The sequence below is a fragment of the Euprymna scolopes genome, chromosome 2, assembly GCF_053919585.1.
Source record: "Euprymna scolopes isolate OS-2025 chromosome 2, ASM5391958v1, whole genome shotgun sequence".
NCBI classification, from domain to species: domain Eukaryota; kingdom Metazoa; phylum Mollusca; class Cephalopoda; order Sepiida; family Sepiolidae; genus Euprymna; species Euprymna scolopes.
The window spans coordinates 111,243,770-111,271,072 of record NC_136483.1 but is presented as its reverse complement, the minus strand read 5'-3'; the positions used below and the strand labels follow the sequence as shown (position 1 = coordinate 111,271,072).

The 27,303-nt window shown below is 30.6% G+C and overlaps 1 protein-coding gene across 4 annotated transcripts in view; it reads right to left on the bottom strand.

The window, feature by feature from the left end:
• Positions 1 to 27,303, bottom strand: part of LOC145294181 (solute carrier family 12 member 4-like) — a 377,042-nt gene that overhangs the window by 137,908 nt on the left and 211,831 nt on the right. The window contains exon 2 of one of the 4 annotated variants that reach the window (XM_080141297.1): positions 18,959 to 19,012. The exons of 2 other annotated variants lie outside the window; for them this stretch is intronic. In XM_080141297.1, coding sequence (XP_079997423.1) covers positions 18,959 to 19,012 — 54 coding nt within the window. Of the gene's footprint in view, positions 1 to 6,464; positions 6,489 to 18,958; positions 19,013 to 27,303 lie in introns of all 4 variants that reach the window. One more of the 4 variants, XM_080141288.1, reaches the window with a different exon arrangement.

Sequence of the window (27,303 nt, the reverse complement as noted above, 5' to 3'; positions counted from 1 at the left end):
CATCAGTGGCAATATGCCTTGTTTGGGAGGGGGGGGTATGATAAAGATTTTAAGAATTATTTTAAAATAGGGAATTAGACAATAAAATATTATATATATATGTGTATGTGTATACAAGATTAAAAAAAAAAACAAACAAAAAACAAAAATAAGAAACACCAGATATACAAATATACAAACAATAAAATACCTTCTCCAGGCAAGGGTTAAATTGTATTACTACTGTTGATATTTCCTTTTGTTGATGTAAATAATGAACTATTCCAATATGAAGTTTTGTAGTTAATTTTATTAGCTTTGACTGTGAGAGTGCCGGAAGCAAGTGTGATAGGAACCATATAAAATGAAAGAATATGAGAGAGGGTGAAAGTGATGGACAGAAACTTAATAAGCGATGGGTGACTTGATTAGTTAAGTACACATTTAAGCTAATTAGAAGAATTAAAATGAAATACTTTTTAAACATAATCTCAATGTAGATATAGAGCGAAAATAACACAAAATAAACTATTTCAATCTGAAGTCATTTATTTCACCCCAAAACGAGTGCTTCAAAAGCTAAAAACCGTTTCCCTACACAAACCAGAGTGAGTGAAGATTTTCACATATGTGGGAGAGAGAGAGAGAGAGAGAGAGAGAGAGAGAGAGAGAGAGAGAGAGAGAAAGAGAGAAAGAGAGAGACGGCTTTTGACATGCGAGTGTGGTATAGGGATTTCAGCTTCTTAGATCTAGATTGTATTTTATGATTCTGGATTCTAAGAAATCTGACTTGCATCTACCCATCATAATCACGTCCCCTATCACGAAATACCCAAGACTTACCCTTAGATTAAGTGCACCAACCGAGCAATTGTATATGTATGATGCAGTGATATTAATATTTATTTTGAAGAAACCAAGATTTTCTGACAAATATATGTACGTTGTAAATTAAATACTAAGAGAAACTGTCTCAGACAATGTACCCATTTGTGAGGAAAATATATTGAAAAAAGGCATAGCATAATAATGTAAAAATAAATTAAATAAAAATAACAATAATAAAATTATGATAATAATTAATGCACATAAGTTAAAATTTTAAAGTTAAAATAACTGAATACTTTCAATTTTTTATTACTTAAGGGTCTTTTTACGTGGGTTTATTTTGGAGAGGGAATTTTGCTTATACATGAAGGAGACCAGTATTCCCTTAACGAATTAGTTTATTTGTGGATAAATAGGTAAACAGCGAACAGAGATCTTAGGGGAGCATTTCGCTCTTGGCGAATATTAAAGTTGTCCATTAAGTTAACATAGCATTATTGGCGATCAGTCTCGCACAACTTCCAAAGCCATAGCCTTTTTCTTTGTTCCTCAATATCCCTGACATTGTGCATCATGCTAACTCATCTTTGTTTTTGTTTACTTTGGTCTATTACCTCATAACTAAACTTCAGGTCGTCTTTTCCAACTATTTTTCATGGGAACTGATTTATTTCCCAAATTTCGTGTCACTTCGAGTTGTACTTAGCTTGACCTTTAGCAAGATTAAACCTAGCTGATATAATCGCTATCTGACATAGGGCCATCCATTCTGTAGCATCCTTTGGTAGAGGTTATTTTATTGTTAAATTTTGTGAATATTGATGGTTAAATAATATTTAAAGAGAAGCTAGTTTTAATTTATCTAACGCCTTTACACTCTAACTTATATGCTGAGAGAAATGAACAGTGTACCCATCTATGAGCAAAACTGGATGTAAAATAAGAATACATGATAAAATAAGAAACTACCAACACTAACACTTTTTACAAAAACGATACAAGTAACACATGAACCCAAAAAAACTGAAGCTACAGGAGGTCTTTTAAATTATGCCTTTCCTCCACCTAAAAAAAGATCAGCCTTGGCTAATACCACACAAAAGTCATGAAGCGTAAAGGAGGATGGAAAGGCAGAAGAGGGAAATCAGACTTTCACTGGATGAGTGTGAAGAGTACTTGGAGCTTGGGGAGTCTTATTGCTACTCAAATTCCAGTGGTCGTTACTAATAAGAAATCAATGGTAAGTGGCTGTTGTGAGCGCAAAGTCATTTGCAATGGTTGGCGAAAGAAATGAAGAATACTGGAAATCTGGGGAGACTTGTCATTCCAGGAACACCACTGACGATGACCTGTATGAGAATGCCTATGAGTAGTAGTACTAGTAATAATAATAATAATAATAATAATAATAATGCTTTTGGGGTAATGGTGCATTGGCAATATGCGCGCAAGAAACATAAGTTTATTCAACATTTATGTTTGTTAGTAGAGATCATATTGAAGAAGTGAAGGGGTTAGTAAATCAACAGGAGCACCACAAACAGTGACCCCCGTACGAGACACAGCAGGCTGATGAAGGCATACAAAAAGAGAGTAGTGAAGTCGAAAGATTTCTTTTTTTTTTTTTTAACAGATCACGATATCAATGGAGAGAGCGGTGAAAGATTTTAAGCTTCTGCAAACAGTGGAATCACATGAATTTTAATTTGGAGGGAAAATATGATTTATATTTATATGAATTAGATTCTGGAATTCCGTTTATTTTTATAAGACAATATTGGGCGATATCAAAAACAAGTTCATATAATACAGTAATTATAGGAGAAGTTGTGCAGTTAACAGTAGATAAATGATTAGCAACTAGGATGTGCCAGGTTCGAATTCAGTTTGTGCCACAGAAACACTTTCATCTAACTCACCTTGACCTTGTATCTAAACTCCAGTAAACGACATAAATAAATGCAAGAATTTCGATTTTACAGGAAATATATAATAATAGGGACTTCTGCTTCAATGCTAATTTTAGATAGTATTTTCAGGTTAAATTAAATTTTTATGGTCGCTTTTGATTATTAAATTGTTAGGTGAAAGTACAGAATAGTTACCCACCCACTCCATGTAAGCAATAGATTTCAAATAACATTATTTTTGCACAGTCCATAAGTCCATAAACTGCATGTTTAAAATGGAAGCTATATATATATATTCATTGAACGTTTGAATAGTCAAGTCGCTGCCTGATGATATCTGTTGTTTGATTGAAACAAGTGGCTATTTGTAGCAGCAGGATGTGAGCATGTTTATATAACAATAAACAAGTATATATATATATATATATATATATATATATATATATATATATATATGAAAACAGTATATTAAATGTTAAGTTGCTGTTTTGTTGAGGCTATCTTTTTGTGTGTGAGGTATTATTAAACAGATGATTTATTTAGTCTTCAGGGTTGGATATAAAGAAAGAATATCCAAAGTGAAAAACGAAACTCTAACAAAATTTAAACTTTTGCCCATGTTAGGTGGCCCTGCTTTTGTGGTACAAGTTCAAATCTGTATGATTCTCATTTTTCACTTTGTGATATTATTTGTTTATATCCAGCTCCACATCATAAAAAAAACCCTGGTTAATACAATAACATACTGTCGGAAATAAATTAACAATATTAAATAATTTTTTCAAAAGTCATATTTCCGAGAAGTAAATGTTTGAAAGAAATATTTAATAATAAATTAGTTTAATAATTTTTATAATTAAGATGTTATCAAAATTAAGTATTTTTAATAAATTATTTCATTAGCTCCATATGTGAAAGCCTCAAATATACATACATTTTAATTTGTTAAAAGGTTATTTTAAATTAGTTTCTTTTTATTAATTTTATTAAAGTTATCAAATTATTAAAGAAAGTCACTTTTGAAAATTTAGCTTCTTAGATAAAAAAAACAAACACTGCAAAAATATTGAGTAATTTTTGTAATTAGTTTAAAGTAAAAATAAAGTGACCATGTTTGAGGCACTATCAAAGTTTTAGAAATATTCATATTAATCAATTTCACCTTAAATTGAAAAAAAAAAATATATATATTAAGATGCTTTCAGGTGAGCCGCCAGTGATATGATTGTTTCATTGTTAGTTTTGAAAGTTTTCAACATTATACCTGCTTCCTCAGTAGCCCAGTTTTGCTTTAATTGAAAACCAGCATCTTCTGAGAAAACCAGACACTAACATAACTGATGACTTGATGATATTTTGGTACTTCTCTATCTAATTCAATCGAAATCTGGAGCAACTACTACTACTACTACTACTACAATCCAGTTGCAGACAGGTTTCCATAACTTGCTAAGGTCTACATTTTGATGGCTGTTCGAACATCTGTTCATCAAACTTACTTAGAATAGCCAGAGTTTATTTGAAGCAACTTATTTAGAATAGCTATTCTAAATAAGTTGCTTCAAATAAACTATAGCTATTCTAAATAAGTTGCTTCAAATAAAGTATAGCTATAGTTTATTTGAAGCAACTTATTTAAAATAGCCATAGTTTATTTGAAGCAAAAATTTTACGATTGAATGCTCTTCCTAACACCAACTCCCCCAAAAGGATGTGCATTTTGTGGAGACACCATCTCGCCATAGTTCTCCACTAGTTCGGGCATTGTACTTGTCTGTTAAGAGTATGATCGTCTGTGCAACCATGCTCTTCTCCGACATGCTAGCACACTTTTATTGGATGCCACAGAAACTACTGCAACCCATGATAACAACGGGATTGCTTATCAAGGTTTACTTCTCTACATCCACCGTATTCTGTTTATGACCATGCATATTAGCTTGAAGAGTGTGACTCTTTGCCAAGCATGAATGGTCATTCACTACAAAAAAATGTTGCAAACTGCAGCTGCAAAATGGGCTATTTTATGCATCATAGTGTTGTGTGCATAGAGATCAATCGAGGACATCATAAAAGACCATCTCGGAAAGGTACTACTTCTGTGCCTGTAACCTCTGAACCCCAACTGGACACCCTAACCATGTACCATTTCTTTTTTACCAACAACATCTATATGTTGCATCAAATTTCCCTTTTTTGGGGCATTTTATTTAAATTCGATATATTTTAATTTATGCAGATTATCATAACTCATTTTTTTCCATTTGCAAGTATCTCTGGTCATATATTTCAAAAGTGCTCTTTATAGTAGCAGAGTTTAGCAGTAATATCAAAATATATTTATTGCAAATACGCTACACAGAAACGTTGGCTTGATTAGAGGGAAACGTGCAGATTTCCTTCTAATCAAGCCAACGTTTCTGTTTAGCGTATTTGCAATAAATGTATTTTGATATTACTGTTAAACTCTGCTACTGTAATGAGCACTTTCTACACAGAAACGTTGGCTTCATTAGAGGGAAATCATCAGACTAACTGTATGGATTTACATTCTACGATCGGTTTTTATAGTTATGCAATGTCCATTCCAGTTTCCCGCCAATCAAATTTCTTGATTATCATCTCACTACCAAGTTGTTCGAACTTTTCTCCCTTTATTTAAAACTAGCCTGGATGCCCGGCGTTGGTCGAGTGTTTGGAGGTGTCTGTTGAGCAAAAAAAAAAAAAAAAGTGATAGTAGGCAAGCAGGCTTGAACCCGTACCATGAAGGAGAAAAAGAACATAAAAAACAAAAACGTGACGTTTTTGCTGTTGCATCCATCGCCAAAACGGAAGTGGTGAAGGTTTAAATTAAAGCTAGTCAATCGAAAAGAGGGGACGACTTTAAAAAATATCAGTGAAAAAAGCGACCCCTCCTTGTAGAAAAGTGCCCAGTTGAGGATGAAGGAATTAATGTTTTTAGTCAATTTTTTTACATTTGTCGTCCGAAGGATCGAGCTTTAAAATTATACCGATCTCGTGAAAATCCGTCGCCTCTGTCGAAAGTTTTAGGCAGACATACAAATATACATACATACATACGTACATACATTTAATAAGGTGAGATAGTTGAGATTTATATTATAGAAGGACATTGACCCATTTAGAAGTGAAGAGTGCCAAACAAACAAAAAGGGACCTTATTATGGCACAGAAAATCAGAGTCATTTTCTTTGTCAGAAAATTAAAAAAATTCAAATGTATCAGATTTACATTAAATTTTATCCATAATTATTAGATATGAATTAAAAAAAAATTCCTTGATTTTCAATTTCTTAATACCTCAAGTTTAAGCTTTCATTTCTTTTTTTAATCTTCATAAGATGACATAAAAGTAATACAATATTCTTCTAATAGATTAATAAAGATTGTATTCTACTTTAAGAAAGTTTCATTTTTTGAGCTTGGACATCTAGATATTGAAAAATTATGATGCAGAGTTAAAGAAATAAAAATAATCATTTAAAAAAATTCATACGTTTAAAACCAAAACCAATATATATATATATATATATATATATATATATATATATATATATATATATATATATATGTGTGTATGTGTGCATAAAATAAATTTCCCAAACCTCGAAATGCAGAAGCAAATTTGTTAATTAATGGCCCATGTGATTCCAACCTGTTAGCTATTGTTAGTTTATCTGCCATTTTCACGAGCAGATTGAAGAAATCCCAAAATTATGACGTTACCATAAATGACCATGTAATTCCCAACTATTGAAGGTCAACCACATGATATGTAGCGAGGTAGATAAGGATAGGAGCATGAAAAAGAGAACAGAATTATAAAAAAAAAATTGTAGATAATGTATATATCATACTTATATAGAGATATTTAGAAACAAAGTAACATCAATTAAAAAAATTAATATTAATTAACAATAAAAATGAAAACAAAATATTAAAAAAGACGATAAAATGAAAAGGAAAAGAAACAAAAAAAAACAAAGGAAAAAGCAGGTAAAAACAAAAAAAAGGTAAAAACAGGAAATAAAACAGGATAAAAGAGAAAAAAAAAACAAGGAAAAAATCAGGAAAAAATAAATAAAAACATTAAAAAAAACAGGAAACAGCACAATAAAAAACAAAAATACAAGATAAAAAAGTAAAAACGAAAAATAAAAACAAAATAAAAACAAAATAAAAACAAAAGGAGAAGAAAGAAAAAGAAATAAAAAGCATAAAAACAACAAAACAATCAACAAAAAATACCCCACCTCTAAAAAAAAGAAGAAAAAAGTAGACATTTTATATCCATTTATCAAACAATATTACATTTGTTTTGCTAAAGTTAAACTTACTTTTAACGTTAAGCATATTTGTTTTAAATATTCCATTTACATTGGTTCCATGATTCAGAAGTTTTAATCTTAACATTTTTCTTTTACCCAAATAATCTGGTGCATTTTGTCACCTTGAGACAAGGACATGTCCAAAAGAATTAAGCGTCAGAAAAGTTCAATAAGTCACATATGTGGCAACAGTAAAACTGAAGTAGGAAAAAACAATGCGAGTCACATGAGGTTATCAAGAAAAGTCTAAAGACGTTTTAGAGTCAGTTCTTTGCACAACCAACTTCTTTTTAAAGGAATAATTTGTGTATTCTCTTGTTATATGGGAAGAATGTATTTTCTATGTTTAATCTGATGTTTAACATATCTCATTTACTGTCTGCATAGTTTGTTGTAGACAACCTATTAATAAATGAACTGTCTTTGTCGAGTCAATAAGGATTATTAAAATTAGATATGCATAAATTACTAGAGAAGTATGATTTTTATAATAAATTAGACTTATTGACTACGTAAGATACTTTCTTAAATGGTCAAAAAGAGATAAATGATGAAAAAATAGCAAAATCTTTAATAAAAAATAACATTTAATTGTCAATTGTTTTCTGGATTTGTGTAAAAACAAATGTAGTTTTGAAATGTGGATACTAAAACATTATTCCCAGCATTGAAAACGACAGAAAGAATTTTGATTTTAATTAAATATGTTTGGATAGATTGTGGCTACCCGATGTCCAGAAATATTGTTATGCACATTGAGGTTTGAGAAAAGAAAATATCATTTTAGACGTCTACTGAAAAAAAAAAAGGAAGCAAATTTAGCCAGTTGGTTTAAGAAGCTGATAATGAATGCTTAAGCTCTTCTAGAATAAAATAAAACTCAATATTATGCATTTTTTTATTATTCATTTTTAGTAAACATATTTCAGTGAACACTTGAAAATAAGGAGTTACTTTCTGCACATCCCGAATAATAATTATGAAAAACATGAATTAATAAATTTATTTATATTTTACATGGGCACCTCAGAAAAACACTATATAAAATAAAAAGTAAAAAAAACCCACAAAAACAAACAAAAGCAACTTTAAAGGAAAAAAGAAAAATACAATTTCAGTTTAAGATTTAAAAAAAAAAAATTACATCCATACAACTACAACTCAGCAGCTCAAACAATATCTACAACTTGTTTAAAATAAACTATCTTAAAATATTTTGCAAAATTATTAATTTGTTTGCATTCCAATGACAAAAAAAAGGACTCCACAATCAATATTTATTTATTTTTTATTTATTTTTGAAAAAAGAAATTGAATTCAAGTATTAAACCATTCATAATAAAAAATATCCATAACAAAACAGCACTATTTAAAAACACCTTTTTATTATATTAAACGATTTAATTTATCTTTTGATAAAATAATGCATGCAATATAATTTTAACAACAACAACAAAAAAGCACTATAGAAATGTTTGACCGTGAGAGGCCATTTCTCAAGATGGCTTGTTTACATGCTTACTGATGCATTATGATCATTTTCGTTTTGGATTTTGCAATCATTTTGAATAAAATTGATTTTTGGTCTTAACTTGTCTTGGTTAGAAATGAAATTTTATTTGGGAAATTTTTAGATGAAAATTGATAATTTATACTTTGGATTATTCAAAATCCTGTTCTCATCTTGGAAACGTAGTTCAATGAATATAAGTGCTAAGTATTAATCAGTTTTAAGTGACAGTCTCTTGGAGGGCAAATAGTCAATTCCCAGTTCAAACGATACTTAATTATGAATTGCTTAAGACTTCTACTTAGTTTAAGCTGATGGAACAATAGTAATCTATGCCTGTAGAATAAATAAAGACTAATAATGCAAGTTGTTAACTTCTGAATTTGCCAAGATGCACCTGGAGAAAGTTACATGTTACATCATTGTGAGAGAATAACAATAGTTCGAATAATCCAAGTAAAAGATTTTCGACCATAATACATCAGTTAGTGTAACATACAAGGAAGTCATGTTGAGAAATGGCCCCTCATGGTCTCTCAAACAGTAATAGTATTTATTTTATTACATTTTTAAGATATAGAATTATTAAAAAAGAAATTTTGGGACATTCATGTACTATAATTAACAGAGCATATATAACAAAAACTTTTACAAAACCCAAGAAAATTTTAATTTTCTATCGATCTATATAATTTTAAAGTGTGGAAGTTGATTGTAAGATTTATTTTATTATTTATTGCCCTCCTTACTTAGCCAAACACGAGCGAATAAAAAATTATGGTTGATTTTGTTTGGAGATAGTTGCTAAGTTCAGACTTAAAACATATGAACAAAAAAAGGAGAGGATCTCTAACATCAAGCCTAAATAGGTGATGAGGAGAGTAACAGTCAGACTTAGGGTTAGTGATAAGTTATTTGTTTAAACTTATTTTTAGGTAATGAAACAGGAGCAGATAGGTCGGTCATTTTTAATTATTTTTCTTACTGCCTTTGCAAAACAGAAAATTAAAATCTTATACTGAAATAAAAACTTTAAACTATTTTCACAAGTTTCAAACTATGTAGGTCGGTAAAAAAGTAAATTTTATATATATATATATATATATATATATATATATATATATATATATATATATATAAGTGTATTTAGTTCACAAACAAATGGCTACACATAAGCATACATGTTTCAGCGAAAACCCAGTACGGGAATCGTCAGGCCAAGGACATCTCTGACGAAGCGATTCCCGTACTGGGTTTTTGCTGAAACATGTATGCTTATGTGTAGCCATTTGTTTGTAAACTAAATTCACTTATTTTGGCTCTGTCTAAACATTGAGCACTCTTTTGGTGGACACACTTAATAAACAAATAATTACTACCAATATATATATATATATATATATATATATATATATATATATATTCCTTAATTTCTGCTCTGTTAACCATATTACATGATTACCAAAATTTTAAAAACTATATAAAAATGTTTTCAATTTGGTATGGATCTTAGTAAGGCTGCTTTCATTGTAATAAGATAACTTTCTTTTTAACTGAATCATATCAATCGTATAAGCTGAAATTCGTGCTGAAAAAAAAAAGATAATAAAGATGGAGAATCAAATAAAAAGCCTTAAATAAACAAACAAGTTTACAAGAAAGAAATTGTTATAAATCAAATCAACAGGGAGATAACTCCAAATTTTACTATTTGAAATATTTTTTAATGAGTAGCATTTTCTAACAATTGATAGCATTAGCAAATTGTAATAAACTATACTACATAATTAACAAAAGCATAGAAAATTTTATTTTACCATTTTTACTTCTCAAAAAAATGACTTTTTACTAACATAACAAAAAAACAAAAAAACAAAAAATAACAAAAAAACAGAATTTTTGTTTTTGCTAAATTCATGAAACAATTATGGAGAAATGGGAGGAGAGGAATGGGTTTAAAGTCACAAAAATTGTGAATTGCTGGAATGGAAATCTACAAAAAATAAAATTTCAAATGCACATAAATATACCCTTCTGATCTATCACCAAGATGTAATAGAATTTTAAAAACTACAATCATTTTTAGAGTAAAGAAAAAGTTAAAATATAAAATAAATAAAAAAGACCAAAAGTGTTTGTGCATGTTTGTGTGTGTGTGTGGAGGAGATGCAACAAAAGAGTTAAACAAAAAAGAAAAAATCAGAAAAAGAAAACAAAAATAAAACTCAGAAACAAAGAAAAATGTGAAAAAGGAAAAAAGCAATTTAAAACTAAAGGAAAATAATAAAATTTAAAAAAAAAATGAGATAAAAAGAAAGGAGACAAAAAATCTTTTTATGAAAAAAAAAACAAACGATAAAACTAAATTTTGATATTTTTAATGATGTAAATAACTGGGAATTTAAAAAAAAAATAGAAAATGGCGATGAGGTGAGGGTTGAAAATCTTAATTAACTTAAAAAAAATAAGTTTATTAAACATATGCAATCGAAGAATGGTTTAGGAAAAACATCACTCCAAAAAAAAAAAAATAAATAAATAAAATAAATAAGTAAATAAAAAATAAATAAATAAAATAAAAGAAAACAAAGAAAAAAATTAAATCAATTGTCAAAAGCAATAAAATAATTAAAAGAAAAACAAACAGAAAATGTGTGTGTGAAAGACGGCAGGTCTGTGAAATTCAATCTAGAGGTCAAAACATTTAATGAAAATACATTTTTATTTGTTACTGGCAGGAGTGCTCAGCATTGCCCGATCGTGAAATATGCTTTAATATGATATTTTAATTTATGCAGATTTTGTATTTATTATTATAGAGACAATTATTTCACATTATCTAGTATACTCAATATATAGTCATGATTTCAAAAGTAAAAATGATTTGAGTACCATCAACTAGAATCGAAACCGAAACCAAAACATAACAAAACATAGTTTAAATCATGAAACTATGCCTACAAGTTAAGGAAAGACTGAAGTTTATTTGTACTCAATATAGTTGGACTGTGGAAAGGAGTGCGAATTTTATTAAATATAAGCTCGTTTGATGACAATAATGTTTTTGATAAACAAGGTGCAAGCAACAGTATGTAGCCTTTGGGCCAAGATCACTGTGTAGTATCTGTTCTGATGTGGCTCTTCACCTTTTCTGTACTCGGTCAGTGGAGGAGAAATCCTTTATGACTGATACAATTTTTATTTTTGTTCCTATCTAGAGTGTCCTTTTTAGAGAGCTGCATTTTCCCCACATTAAAAACCAACCTAACTCTGCCCTCGTGGGGATGCAAGTAAATAGGTACAAGATGCAAGCAAGGGTGGTCCACAGAGTTTTCTAATTATATAGATTAAAAGAAGCAGAAGCGTCTTCATCTTTATAGAGACAATGGATATGCTCTAAAAATGTCTGCCAAGTCTTTCAAAATTTCCAACCATACTTTTTCTGACTTGGCATTACCCAAGTTCAGTTCAAAGAAAACATCCCAAAGGACCAAAAACAATGCTGGTGTAAGCAGAGAAACATATATTATTTCAGTGTTTGCTGGGATCAGTTCTGTTTTTAGTTGGTGAAGGAAAAGTCTTTAGACCGAGGAGAATCTTACTATTTGTTCCAATCCAAACTGCACTTATATTTTGGGGGAACTGGATTTTAAAAAGCGACCTTGTGTATAATTATGTAATCATTGGGAGGCAAATCGAGACTCCTTGCACTACCGAAAAATAGATATTTCAAAGTTTTCTTTCTCCTAGACTAGTTGCCCTAACAAGATGTAGTGTTGCAGCTTAGATCAGCTTCACTTGGAATTATTTGCTGTGGATTTCATAATCGTTTATCAATCTCGTGGTAAATTTACGAAATAAATTTTAAAAGGTTGTTGTAGTTTCCAGTGTATTCTTCCATATAAATACAAAAAAGGTGGTAGTGGGGGAATAAGGGAGTCGAAGCAAAATTTAGGGTAGCCATTGAGTTCTTACTTCCTTGTTTGTTTAAAGTTAAATATGTTTATATGTGTATATATTTGTCCACTCCTAAACTAATTAACTGATCATAATGAATTTTGGAACACAGATGTTAGGTATTAAGGGACCAAATTTAAGTTACATTTAGTTTTATGCAAAGGTAGCACAAAGGAGATAGAAGTCTTTTCATGAAAATTCAGATATCTCCAATTTTGTGAAAATTATGGATTGTAAAAACCTCCAATTTTTGTGAAATTTATACAATAGCTATCAGATATGGATTAATAAATGTTCCCCAAATTTATGTTTTTTTTAATTAGGAGTACTTAAAGCATTTTTAGGGAGAATGATATGGGCACAACCTACTGTTTGAAAATTAAAATATTTCAGATTTGCATTAAATTTGATTTAGAGAATCCTAATTTTTTTTTTTTTTTAACAGAAACCAATCAAGCAAGCTTTCCTAGATTTCAATTTCTTTTTTAGACCACTTAAAGTTAAGCTTTAACATTTTTTTATTTTATTTTCTAGAATTAAAATCATGTAATGGACTTCGATCAAAATTGGAATAAGGATTCTTGACATAAGGTTTTGTATAATTATATCTTGATTTTAATGTTTGTAAGAGGACATATAATGGTGCAAAACTGTCTGGGGAATTCATTTTACTCATCCAGGGACTGGTATTCTTCAAATATGTATAAATGATTTTTTTTACATTAACATTGATTTAAACAAAAAGATATCTATAGCAATAATAAATTAATGAACACGTTAGTCATTACAAAAATGGTTTAAATACGTAAAAATTAATTTATGTACGATAAAATTTAGTGAATTATTTATGCAATTCCAACTATTTTCTCCATTTTGGTTTACAATATTTCGACTGCCGACTTCTCTCGCCTTCTACTTGCATGTTTTTTTAAAATATTTCATTCTAATTTTCTTAAATCGAGCCATATTTTCAATATTAAAACAACGGCATTTTATCAAAATTTTATGGATAGAATCTTCATTTATTCACTATTATTTTGATTGGAAGCAGTTTTGAAAGGAGGTATAATATTTTATTCAGTGCAAGAGAAAAATAAATGTTGAGGTTGTCAACCAGTTGAAAATATTTCTTTCAATAACGAATTACTTCCCTTGGACCAGTTTTATCTCATTCTCTGATAAAGTTTTTTTTTTTTTTTTTTTTTTGTCGCTTTGTTTTGGATTATTTAGGCTATGTTATTTTCACACTTCAGCTGATGTGCATCTTGTCGAACTTGGGAATGTTCATGTGAAATTTTGGAATCTGTACAGATTTTCAAACAAATTGTATTGTCATTGAAATTAGTGAAATCGTCCATTTTTAAATCCAATCAATTAATTGCCGGCTCTAGTTGGGGACCCATCGTTTCACATCAGAAGGAAGCTTCACATGCCTCCTCGCAGAGATAGTCATTGTAGTCTACATTGCACTGTAGAGAACCTACTGTTGATTTTATAAAATTATTTTTATATATAATAGCTTAAATTAAAGTTTAAAATGCAAATGTTAACTGTCATGGTTCAATTGTGCTCTAAATAAAAACATTCATTTCAAACGTGCCCTGTCATATCAAAGAACCTAATGTTCATTTTATATGCCAGACCTTTCTGCTTGTGTAGTAATAAAACTTAAATGCACTGGTGATATTAGGCTGTATAAGGTGTTAACTTAAGTCAAAATCGCCTGTTTCTTCTTTCATCAGATATTTTGATTATCGATACTTATGGCAGACATTCCAATACAAAACCTATCTAAGAATACTGCCAGGCACATAAAGTACATTTATGTGAAATTAAAAAAAAAAAAAAAAAAAAATCGGCCCAGCCGTTTAGGAATCCACAGGGAACAAACTCACACACATTTTATATAGTAGCATATATATATATATATATATATATATATATATATATATACACACATACAGGGTGACCCCAAAAAACGGGCCCGTGTACACTTTATGTGATATCTCCATTATTTATTCACCGATTATTTTACAGGACATGGCAGAATCAATGACCGTGAGTACACTAAGACTCCAGTGGGAGCTGGGACAAAACATACATTGTGTTAAATTTTACTACAAGACAGGCTCGTTTAAGAAAACTCAGGACAGTTTCATGCGTCAGTTCGAATGTGAAAAGGCTCCATCCAAAAGCAGAATTCAGAACTGGGTGGACCACTTCGAGAAGTATGGGACTGTCGAAAACCTCAACGTTGCCAGAGAGAACCGTCCAAGCTACTCGGGACGTCCCAAGAAGCGAACAGCCGAACTTGTCGAACGGTGTGGGCTGCAATCTTGGCCAGAAGCATCATCGGACCAATCTTCATCGAAGAATCTGGCGCAGCAGCGACAGTCACCAAGGAGCGATATGTGGAGGTCCTCAAAACCTTCAAGAGTGAGCTCCAGATCATCTACCCATCGCTCATGAGCAAGTTCTAGTTCCAGCAGGATGGAGCAAGTTCTCACACCTCAAACCTGTCCCGAGATTGGTTGAAAGAGAACTTTGGTGGCCGAGTGATCAGTCTCAAAACTGATTTTGAGTGAGCACCCCATAGCTCGGACCTAAGCCCCACAGATTTTTTTCTTTGGGGCTATCTTAAGGACAGAGTCTACGCAGGGAAACCCAGAACCATCACGGAACTCAAGGAAGCCATCAGGGAGGAGATTACCAATTCGGTCTGTAAGAACGTCATGGACAACTTAATGCTGCATTTCAAGAAATGCACAGAGCTAAATGGAGGCCATCTAGAACATATGCTATAGAACAGAGAAAAAAAAATGCCAAAGACCCTAGTGTTTTGATGTGATGTTTTGAATATAATAAACTAGTTATGACCAAAGTTTCATTTCATTTGGACAAAACTAAGAAACGGAGCCTAATTAGAGTTGGGGCCCGTTTTTTGGGGTCACCCTGTATATATCTAGTGGTTGAATATTCTCTTTGGCTGTCTACTGTAAATGTCTGTCAATATAGCATTCATATGTTAGTTGCTAATGGACTAGAGAAAAGATGCTAGCCTACAAAATCAAGAGTGGCTTTGTGATTTAGGTTTGTATCTTCCAACCAGCAGTAATTATCACTTCCTACACTGATGATTGCATAAGCATGAAACACTAGTGCCTATAGATATAAATATTTAATATTCATTTAAAAATACTAGTGTTTTATATATTTATATATATATATATATATATATATATATATATATATATAAAATTGTAATAATTGCAACTCGTTCTATCTACATGGCATTGCTTTCATCGTGGTTCCTTTTTCATTTATTTTTCTTTTTAATGTTTTTCTTTTAATCAAATTATGTTTTTTTTTCAGTATTTTTCAAATGAAGATTTATAATTTGTATAATAATTTTCTATATAGCCTTGCCTACTAAAAGGAGATGTTATACCTGTCCTGGGACATGTATTCTTCCACTTGTCTCTATATACAACTCTCTTTTTTGTTTTCCATTAATGGATAAAACCGGATTTTTCATAAAAATAAGAAATGCTTAAAGAAGCAGAATAAATACGTCTACAGTAATTGTTTGTATTTGTAACAGATACTTATTACTGAACAAAATGAGGGTTGGATCAAGGAATTTAAGTAGGGTGGGTTCTAAATGAGCTTACATAAGGTGGCACCCATTTAGTATTTAGATATGTGGGAAGAGAGTGTTTTTTTTGAAGAGATTGGGGAGGAGGGACTAAGTGTAGACACTTTTTATTCACATTCAAGTTGTCTGCTTTTAATACTTGCTAAAAATGTGGAGTAAGAGATGGAAATGGAGAATTGTATAATATTATCAAGTAGAAAAATACCCATCACTGAACTGGTAAAACTAATTCCTCAAACATAACAGTTTTGCACCACATTTAAGGAGAATAGGTTTATTTTCAGGCAACCTCATAACTCTCACTTCCCTTATTTTGTCCTTTAGTCCTCGCATTTCATAAATGATGTTTCTGACAAAGGGGGAACAATTGCTGCTTTCTAGGTCACAATCTGTCAACACGTATCATTGGCTTATTTATTTAAAACAATTTTTTTTTTTTTAACTCCTTACATCAAGAAGCTTCATGGCTTGTCTGGAGTGATTTCCATTAAAAAAAAATTTATGCTCCTTTACAAAGATTAAAATCAATGTATAATGATATTAAACCAGTGGTGTAAAGGATAAAGCAGTAGGTAAAATTCAGTTCGAATTGAAACTCTTCTAGAGATTGAAGGTTTTAATTCTCAGTGCGAATGATACTAAAAATACCCCTGCGAATTACTTATGACCTGGTCATTGTTGAGAGAACAAATGCATATTTGTATTATTCGAACTACTATTCTTATTTTGAGTATTATTCTCACAACGTTTTTATTGATGTAACTTCTGACCTTCTTCAGGGTTGAAAATATTTAAAAAATTGACATAATTATATGATTGTTTCTGCACTACGAAACAGTTGCTCTCAAGAATTGAACATTTTAATATGCTGAAAGAAATAAACTTTAAGATGAACAACATCTTGGAATATAGACTTTGTCATTTATTCGTATATGCTCTGTAGTTATATTTGACATACATTGAGCTTCATTAATAAATGAATTGGTATAAATAAATGGTAAAATGCAATTAAATAAGCATATTTTCCTATAAACGTGTGTGCGTGTGTGTGTGTGTGTGTGTGTGTGTGTGTGTGCGTGTGGGTGTGTGCGTAAATTTTGATACCACTGAATGGGTAGATCTAACTTCTGATTTAAATAGTTGAGAATATCAGTAAATAGGACAGCCATGGGGTCGAGGTCAACTTACTGAACCCAGTATGAAAATTACCTAGGCTGTAAGAATGTATTAAAAACTTAATGAGGTTATCTCTTAAAGAGAGAGAAATTGAGAGCAAGATGCAGTCTGTTTGGAAGCACACAAGCATTGGGCATATGATGGCATGGGCTGAAAAGATGTAACTAATAAATAATTTTGGTCTCCCTTTTTATCTTTTCTCACCCTCACTGGTCAGTGATATGGAACAAATATCATCTTCAACGAAGAACTCTCTTCTGTTGGATCTGTGCAGAGTTAGCCTTTTTAATCAAATAGATAAAAAATTCTAATTACAGGAAAGACATGTTTGCTTAATGTATTAATGTGTCACCATTTATCAAGGCCCAAGAGTCACTTGAGGACAAGAGTTAATGAGTGTATCAGATGGATGGCGAGACTTGGTGAGGATTGCTAACAATGTCTGAAACTGGGCAGACATGTTATCAATGAGGACTGAACAAGAACTTGCTAACATTGGGCTGAAAAATGACTGTTGTAGTCAACCAAAAAGCAACCCCATGATAATGTGTTCCATGGACGAATAGTTCTTGGAAAGAAACTTTGTTCATGGAAGCTCTGTTTAGTTTAAGGTACATAGAAGAAAAAAGTGGTTGTAGAAAGATGAGGGTTTTTGTGAATGTTTTACTATAGACTGAAGCTCAGTCGAGCAATTACCATGCAAATAAATGTAAATTAGAGATAGACTAGCAATCTATCTTCTGTGAGAAAGAGACTCTAGGGAAGAGAAGAGGTTGTTCTGAACAAGATTTTGAAGTTGCCTTTGCACTTTGTCAATGCAGGAAAGAATGCTTTTCATCAGTCTGAAAGGGTGACACCAAATCCTGTGCAATAACCGTAAGGAGCACAGGTGAAAATCCCAGTTCCAAACAGATTAGCAGGAAAACTCTTTGATATACTTACCTATTAGGTAAAAATAGGCATCTGCACCAAAAAATTAGGAAAAATTATCAAGTAAAATTTTAGTTAAAAATAAAAGTCAATTTTATCATATTTTCCTCATCGACCACTGATAAAAATGGAACTCATGTAAAACGGGAAGATAATTCAGTCTGTCATTTAACCAAGTAATGACCTATGACAAGGTATGAATTGCCATTATGAACTTAATATTTCTGTAATGATAACGACAACTTGGTTTCACTGTGTATGACACAACGTTAGATATGAAACATTACTCCAATATCTCTATACCAGAGTTATCTGCCCGAACAAATGGCAAGAAACGTTTTTTTCTCATTTGATTTGTTTTATATGATATTTTAAATTCACACACACACAAAAAAAAACAAACAAAAAAAAAAAAAATCCAAAACAATAAACAAAAACGGAACGACAAACCAAGAAGAAAAAAAAAATCCAATATATTTTTTCTATTATATTTTAAAAAAAATACGCTTTTAACTTTTGGGTGACCGTTACAAATTGAGATTGGAGTATTAGAACGAATCACACTATTGTGCTTCAATGGGGACGGGAGAGAGGGCGAGGTAAGCCTGGAAGGCAACAAGGAGAGCAAAGGCGGAGCAAAGTGTTGGGCCGGAGACAGACTCACCGAATTTATTTGAAAAGATAGGATTTGGTAAGTCCTCATCATCGAATAGATCCACTGAAATGAAAAAGCAAAACACACCCAAATCTTACAAATTGGTTTGGGAAACCGTCATTACCAAAACTTTTGGACTGAAGCATTGTGGGCAGAATAACACAAAAAGAAACTTTTTTTTTTTTTTTTAATTGTCCAGGGATCTAACAATTCTTTTCTCGGTTCTTGAGATAAAAATATATTGGAAGCTTTTATTTATTTATGATCCGACTTTCGGCTAACAAAAGTCATCATCAAGGTTCAAAAGGATATTTGGTGCTTCTTTGTTATTAAAGCAAAATTTCGAAGTTGAAAAAGTGAATTTTCATTAAAAAAAAAACAATGGTATCTACTTACTTTATATTTTCATGTCTCAATTAGTTAAATATTACTGCATTAAAACAAGAATTTTTAACCTTTATTGAAAAAAAAAAAAATGCTTTGCCATGTTATTTTGGGACTTGTGGCATAAAAACAAGGGAAGTAACTCATAGTTTGTAAGTGGCGTAGAATTTTCAAAGTTTTCAGAAAATAATTACCTCCTTTGTCACGATTGAACCTCTTTTGCTTATTGTTTTAGCAAAACTTTCAATTTTTACTCATTTTCTTTATTTTATCTATTTTTATTAATAATAAATTTCCTACCTTATCGTTTCGTTTTTCATAATTTTCTACCTTGTCATTTTTCAAAATTTTCAGATATGTTCATTATTGTGGCATGACAATTAAGCAGACACCATTGGTTATATTTGAAATTCAATATTTCGATTTTTGAATTTCGCTCTAATAATGAAGCACCAGATATTTTGTGAACAGACATCAAGGATTTAAATATTTATTTTTTTAATATGAAAGCCAATTAACACGAGAATAATGAATTTACATAACTTGATAAAAGTAATAACTTTTTATTTTATTTATTTCTGTTATTACTTATTAATTTTATTCAATAGTTTTTATTTATTTATTATCTATTCATTTTATTATTTTTTAAATTTATTATCTATTCATTTTATTTTGTTATCTACCATTTATTAATTTTATTTATTATTATTTATTAATTTTATTTGTGCTTATTTACTAATATATTATTAGGTGATTAGTTTTTATTAGTTTTATTATTTTCTATTTATTTACTTTTTATTTATTTATATTTTTATTTATAACGTGAAAATAAACATTTTAGATACCTGCATCACTGTTGAAAAAATTTTTAAAGTCTGAGAAATTGTCAAATGTTTGGAGATTATGTGAACCTATTCGACATTATTATTATTATTATCATCATTATTATCATCATTAGTGTTATTATCATTCTTATATGGAAGAAAAGATACTCATTTTGCTATCTAGTTTGTGGCATGAACAGACATATGTAAATCAGATGACGATGATGGAAAAAAGAGTCACTCTTTTTCTTAATCTAGAAACATTAAAAAAATATCAAGGAGTTATTGAATCAACAGAGTGAGAGGAGTGAGAGAAATGTATAAATATCTGAGAGAGAGAGAGAGATGTGTGACTTGTTTAATTAATTATAAATTAAAACTAATTAGGACAATTGAGTAATTTTTTAAAACATAACTCAATCCCAAAACAAAAGTACATATTAGTATGCATTTTGTATAATTGATATATATATATATATGCATAAAATCTACCGTAGGGAAACAGACGTTGATTAACTCATATTTAGTATAATGATAACTACGTGTTTGCAGTTAAATTTGGATTTGGATCAAGATTATTATCTTCTGATGAATAAAGTATCTAGAAAAAAGCAAATAAAAATATCCTTTCTAGGCTAAAAAGCTCATAAACAGATGCTTAATACCAAATAGTCTGAACCACCCCAGTGGTAGGAAGCTAGTTTGTCGTCAGTTGCGTTTTAACCAAGGTTGGATTCACTTTTGTAAAGTATTGGTTACAATGAAAAATATACACATTATATATATATATATATATATATATATATATATAAATAAAATAAAAATTACAATTAAATTTACCAAAATGATCCAAGATGGTAAAACTAAAGTATATTATAAATATTAAAGAATTAATATTTATAAAGTAATCTCAACCAGATGTAAAAGCTCGATAAAACCAAATAGGAGATAGAGCTTATAATAAGAGCAAATAGTTAATAAAACATGTTAAAAACACTTTGAAAAAGAGTTAAAAACATATTTAATCTGAAAAGGAAACACTTAATAAGTGGATAGTCCTCAACCCGCGGGGTTTCGAAGAAATACTTTCCTTCGAAACTCCATGGATTAAGGACTATCCACTTATTAAGTGTTTCCTTTTCAGATGAAATGTTTTTAACTCTTTTTCAAAGTGTTTTTTAACATGTTTTATTAACTATTTGCTCATATATATATATATACATAATTAAATAAATTGTTCAAAACCAGTTAGATTAATCTATCCCTGACGATGAATCCAGAAGGATTGGAAAGTACTTAGAAGTTGAAAAGGATCAAAAATAGAATCACTGGACAAAAAACATCTATTTTATTTAATGATATATATATATATATATATATATATATATATATATATATATATATATATATATATGCATTTATCCTACTAAATAGAGGTATGTACTGGATATTTCTATCAAGCCTTGTTCGATTCCGGCAGTTTACTCATACTTTTACTGATGAGTCGTTTCATCAGTCGTGAAATGGATAGACAACTAACTTGTCTACTACCTCAATTACATTATTCAACATGACTTCATAATATGTAAATGTTACTGCTGTTCGATAACATTTATCTTTAGCACATACATGTGTATAGATTTGTAGCCTGTTGTTATCCTGCAGCGTCTGTATTGGAATTTTCCATCTAGATTCATTTGGTTATAACAGTTGCGTGAGTTGCATTATCTGTCACTTGAGTTCCAAAGTGATTTTTATATATAGTACCTAATATTCCCAAATTGTCACCAATTAAGGTTCAGTGTCACTTAATTCTGATGATCTGACAAGAACTAGGAGTTCAACGTCATTATAGGCATATGCATGGATTAGAATCTTATTTCAATTATTTAGTGATGATTTTAATTGCAAAAATAAGCAATTTTTTTTAAATGCTGATATTTTCATAACCAACTAGGCAAACCATAAATTTTCTGCAATTGTTCGGCCTTTTCCATAATTTCTTCAGAATTTTAGAATATTAGCCATGAATAGTGGTTCATACAAGCACTGGAATTTAAAAAAAAATATTATTGGAGCACTGCATTCAGTATTAATTCTCCTAAAAATAAAAAGATCACTTTTTTCTGGATCGGAATCTATCCATCTAAAATTAATCCTTGACTAATTTTTGACCTTGACATTTTTCTTTTTAGCTTCTTACATCAAATAGTTTCAAGCTTTATCTAGAGTGATGTCTATATAAATTTTTTTTACTGATTTTAGGCAATTTTAATGACATTCTTTAAAAGCACTATCTGGTTCGGAAGTGGGTGATCAGTTTTATGTCCCAGAAATGGGTTATTATTTTATGTTTAATTCATATGAAAAAGTGATTCCCCACTCTAAAGTCAGTGTTTTATTTCATTTTACCAAATCTTTTTTAGAATGTTTTCATGTAAATAATTTTATTGTAAAGTTGTGTTATGTGCATTTATATGTTTCAATCTGCTGAGTGTTTGACTAGTCGCCTGGTTAGTGTACTTAATATAGTTTTTATAAAGACTTAGTTTTATTCTTCAAAGAGATTTAAAAGAAGAGAAATTATTTGTGCCCAGTCCATACATAAACGACATTCATTAAGGACAAGAAAAATGCAGGAAGATTTAAATGACAATGATCCCCTCTTTAAATTTTTTCTCAATGTTTGGATTATTTTTATTGATAAAGCACCAACATTTTCAGATCATACATAAAAAATAATTTTCGAAAAATTACGTTTGGTAAAAGTGAAGGCTAGTGAATAAAATAACTTATACCAAATGCAATGGAATTTAATTGTCTACCAAACCATATATTTTTAATGTGCTGAAACTATTTTAACTTTTTTTTTATTTCCAAATTTCATTTCATTTAAAGCAATCTTTATATGATACTCAAGAATAAAATCGGTTGCTAGTTACTTAATTGTTGGGTATTAGAGTGGCTTCATTCCTGAAAAGATAGTAAAGAAACAAAATCACTTATCTTACCACTAACCCTAAATCCGCGTGGCAATCACACCAGACATAAGATTAGTGGTAGAGTAAGTCCTTTTTTGCTTTTTACCATATTTTCAAGAATAAAGCATCAACATTTAAGTGACAAGCAGCCATTATTTTTCTTGTGTGTCGTAAAGACGATAAAAAAATTAAAATTTGGAAAAAAAAAAAAAAAAAAAACTTAGCAGATTCAACACGTTAAAGTATACAGGTCGGTAGACAATTAAATTCTATTCTGTTTGGTATGTCATTTGTCTTTTTGTTTACAATTTCTCGTCTGTTCACTTTTACCAGAAAAATATTTTGGATAGTTTGGTAGAAGTCATTTTTTTTAAACACTGTTTATTACCGTTTTTTTTCTTCAGTTTTCTATGCACGTTAAAAATAAAATGCTCCATTTTTTAAAACGTTATTTTACAAACGTCTTTGAATTTTTTGTGTCATTTTGTGTGAAACAAATAGCGAACCTCCAATAGACTGAATTGATAAGCTTTTCTAAATTTGTTCTTATAATAATCCAATGTATATTTTACAAAAATGAAAAAATATAAATTTCAGGAATCTCCAAGAAAATATTTACTTCAAGAGGTTAATTTATGTAAAACTTACATAACAGATTGAACCCTATTCTAGAAATTGCAAGGAAAAAAATTTTTAAACTTCGTTTTTTATCTGAAAATTTCGTATATAAGCACACCACATTAATCAGAAAGTTGTTTTTCAAAATAAACAAGGAAAAAAAATTAGAGGGTCATATCAACCCCAGGAGATTTAGTTTAAACTAAACTTACATAGTAAACTGAAACTACCTCTTAAAATTTAACAGATGATTTTATTTTATTTGTTGCAATCTGAGAATTTTGTGTTCACTCGATCTAGTAACGAATAGATTTTTCCCCAAAATAAGATAAAATTTTCCACTGAAAATATATTTTATATTAAGTTTACAAAGGAAACTGAAGTTTCTTAACAAAATAGTACAAGTTTAAATTATATATGTAAGAGAGTCAAAGAGAGAGTTTAAATGATAGAGAATAAAAATTTACATTATTAAGTCATCAAATGTTCAAACAGAGAATAGAAGAGATATTTTTTTCCTTATTCCATAGAGTCTCAAAAATTTATACTTTTCTCTTCAGGTGAAATAACAAGCATAGTACATGCTAAATAACTTAATCGTAGGATAAAATCAAAAACTTTACAATTGTGGTTATGAGCAATGAGAAGAGTTCATGAACTCAAATTTAATCCGTAAGTAAAATCCGGTGAATGTATAGAATAAAAATGAAAAATATAAACTTTTGAAACTCCATGGAATAAAAAAAAATTACATTAAATTCCGTTTGTTTGAACATTTGATGATTCAATAAATAATGGTTGGGTTGAAGAAAGGTTTATGGATTTTATTAATGAATCCATAGGTAGTCTTTTTTGTTGGCGATATGGTCACTCTATATATGAAGCAATAACAAATCATATATATATATATATATATTTATATATATATATATATATATATATATATTAGTATTGGAAAATTTGTGCATATTTCATGATGCCAAAAAAACGATTCTTTTAATAGCACTTTTTTTATTCGATTTTGTTTAAAACAATTTTCCACTGCTAGTATTAATGATAAAATAAATATTTATTGATTTGAACCTACTTGAAAAACTAAAATCTAAAGATCATGCTCCAGAATGGTTTATTTCTACGTTTAAGAAAATATTTGCATATTTAACGTGTTTTTATGGTAATCAGGGAAAAATAACATCTCCATAGGTAATTTAAAAAAAAAATTATTAAGAATCGGTAATTGTATTGGAATCAGGAAAAATATTGGCATCGTACCATCACTAATATATATATATATATATATATATATATATATATATATATATATATATATATATATATATATATAGTTGATTCTTTAAGGTGGCAAGAAATTCAATCAAGTGCTTTATTATTCTACAAAACGTAATAATTATTCATGAGTTTACAGAAGTTCAGTACAAAAGGGACCAAAGTTTTTGCAACTAAAGCAAATCCTGTCGAAAAAAAATGCTGTTTAATTTATTCCATTGCTCATCAGCCATCACAAAACCTTTGATTCCATGAGATTTAGACTTCTATAAAATCGTTATATATATAATATATATATATATGACATTTGGTGCTTAACCAATAAAAATTTTAAAATGTTTCAAATAGGGGGAAAAGTCATTTAATTCTGCCAAAATGCAATTTCAAAAGAAAAGAAAGATGAATTGGCAATAATTTAACCTTTTGACAATCCAAAAGAAAATTTCTTGAGATTTTGGTTCTTTTTATTTTTTGTTTTTACAATAGAGGCGCTTATAAGCAAACAATAATTTTAGGTTTAAGAGCACAAAATAATCATAAACCTTTGCCTTAAAATATAATTAAAGCCAAAAATTCAAGTTTTAAAATCTTAAAGGGACATTTTTAATTGTAAAGTCATCCCATAGCAAACACTTATAAAACATTTTGGATTTTTATCTGCAACTAATTCTACTTAAAAAATTGGATTTGCCAATTCTGTTGCGATTGCTATAAATGGGGAAACTGAAGAATAATGGAGGAAGCGACTCTTTGAACAGATGGAATGGTAAAAAGCAAATATATATATATGAATGAATACAACAAATGTTTGTTAAAGACAAAGAAAAGAAGGCAATTTTTTCTCTATTTCTTGTGGAATAAATGTAATTAAAATAAATAGAGAAGTGAGGAAAGAAGATTTATGTATAAGAGACAAGGATAGAGAAAAATTAAATTTAAATCAAATTAAAGATAAGTAAATAAAGAGATGGTAAAAACAAGAGACAAATGAAATAGACATCGATACGAAATAGAGAAGTGGAGACAAACAGGCACAAAAATACGAGATGGTGGAAGAGAGAGATGCAAGGACACGGGGTGGCGGGAGAGAGACGCAAGGACACGGGGTGGCGGGAGAGAGACGCAAGGACACGGGGTGGCGGGAGAGAGACGCAAGGACACGGGGTGGCGGGAGAGAGACGCAAGGACACGGGGTGGCGGGAGAGAGACGCAAGGACACGGGGTGGCGGGAGAGAGACGCAAGGACACGGGGGGGGGGAGAGACGCAAGGACACGAGATGGCGGGGGGGGAGAGACGCAAGGACACGAGATGGCGGGGGGGGAGAGACGCAAGGACACGAGATGGCGGGGGGGGGGGAGAGACGCAAGGACACGAGATGGCGGGGGGGGGGACGCAAGGACACGAGATGGCGGGGGGGGGACGCAAGGACACGAGATGGCGGGGGGGGGGAGAGACGCAAGGACACGAGATGGCGGGGGGGGGAGACGCAAGGACACGAGATGGCGAGGGGAGAGACGCAAGGACACGAGATGGCGGGGGGGGGGGGGAGAGACGCAAGGACACAAGATGGCGGGGGGAGAGACGCAAGGACATGAAATGGCGGGGGGAGAGACGCAAGGACATGAAATGGCGGGGGGAGAGACGCAAGGACATGAAATGGCGGGGGGAGAGACGCAAGGACGAGATGGCGGGGGAGAGACGCAAGGACACGAGATGGCGAGAGAGAGACGCAAGGACACGAGATGGCGGGGGAGAGACGCAAGGACACGAGATGGTGTGGGAGAGATACAAAGACATGAGATGATGGACAGATTCAAGGATATGAAATAGAGACAAGCAGCGAAACAATAAAGGGAGAACGAAGATAGAGAACTGTGGCATTGTCTACAATTAAAATGTTAGACAGAAGATATAGTAAAGAATAATCAAAGAAAATGGAACACGAGAATGATAAAGATTGCTGCATCTTTAAATATTTACGAAATGTAAACGAAGAAGAAATGCTCAGGAAAAAAATGCTCATTAAATTGGAATTAAAAACATGTAAATAAAAATGTGAAAATACAAAAGAGTACAAACAAAAAAATATGGGTAACATTCACAAAGAATGAAATCGGATTTGATAAAACAAAGGGGAAATTATTTTGAACCGTTTTTTAATGAAGAAATGATCCTGAAGGAAATATCAGATTGTATGATTTGAAAACATGGAGACACAAGGGAAAATATGAAGAAATGAAAGGTGAACACTTAAAAAAC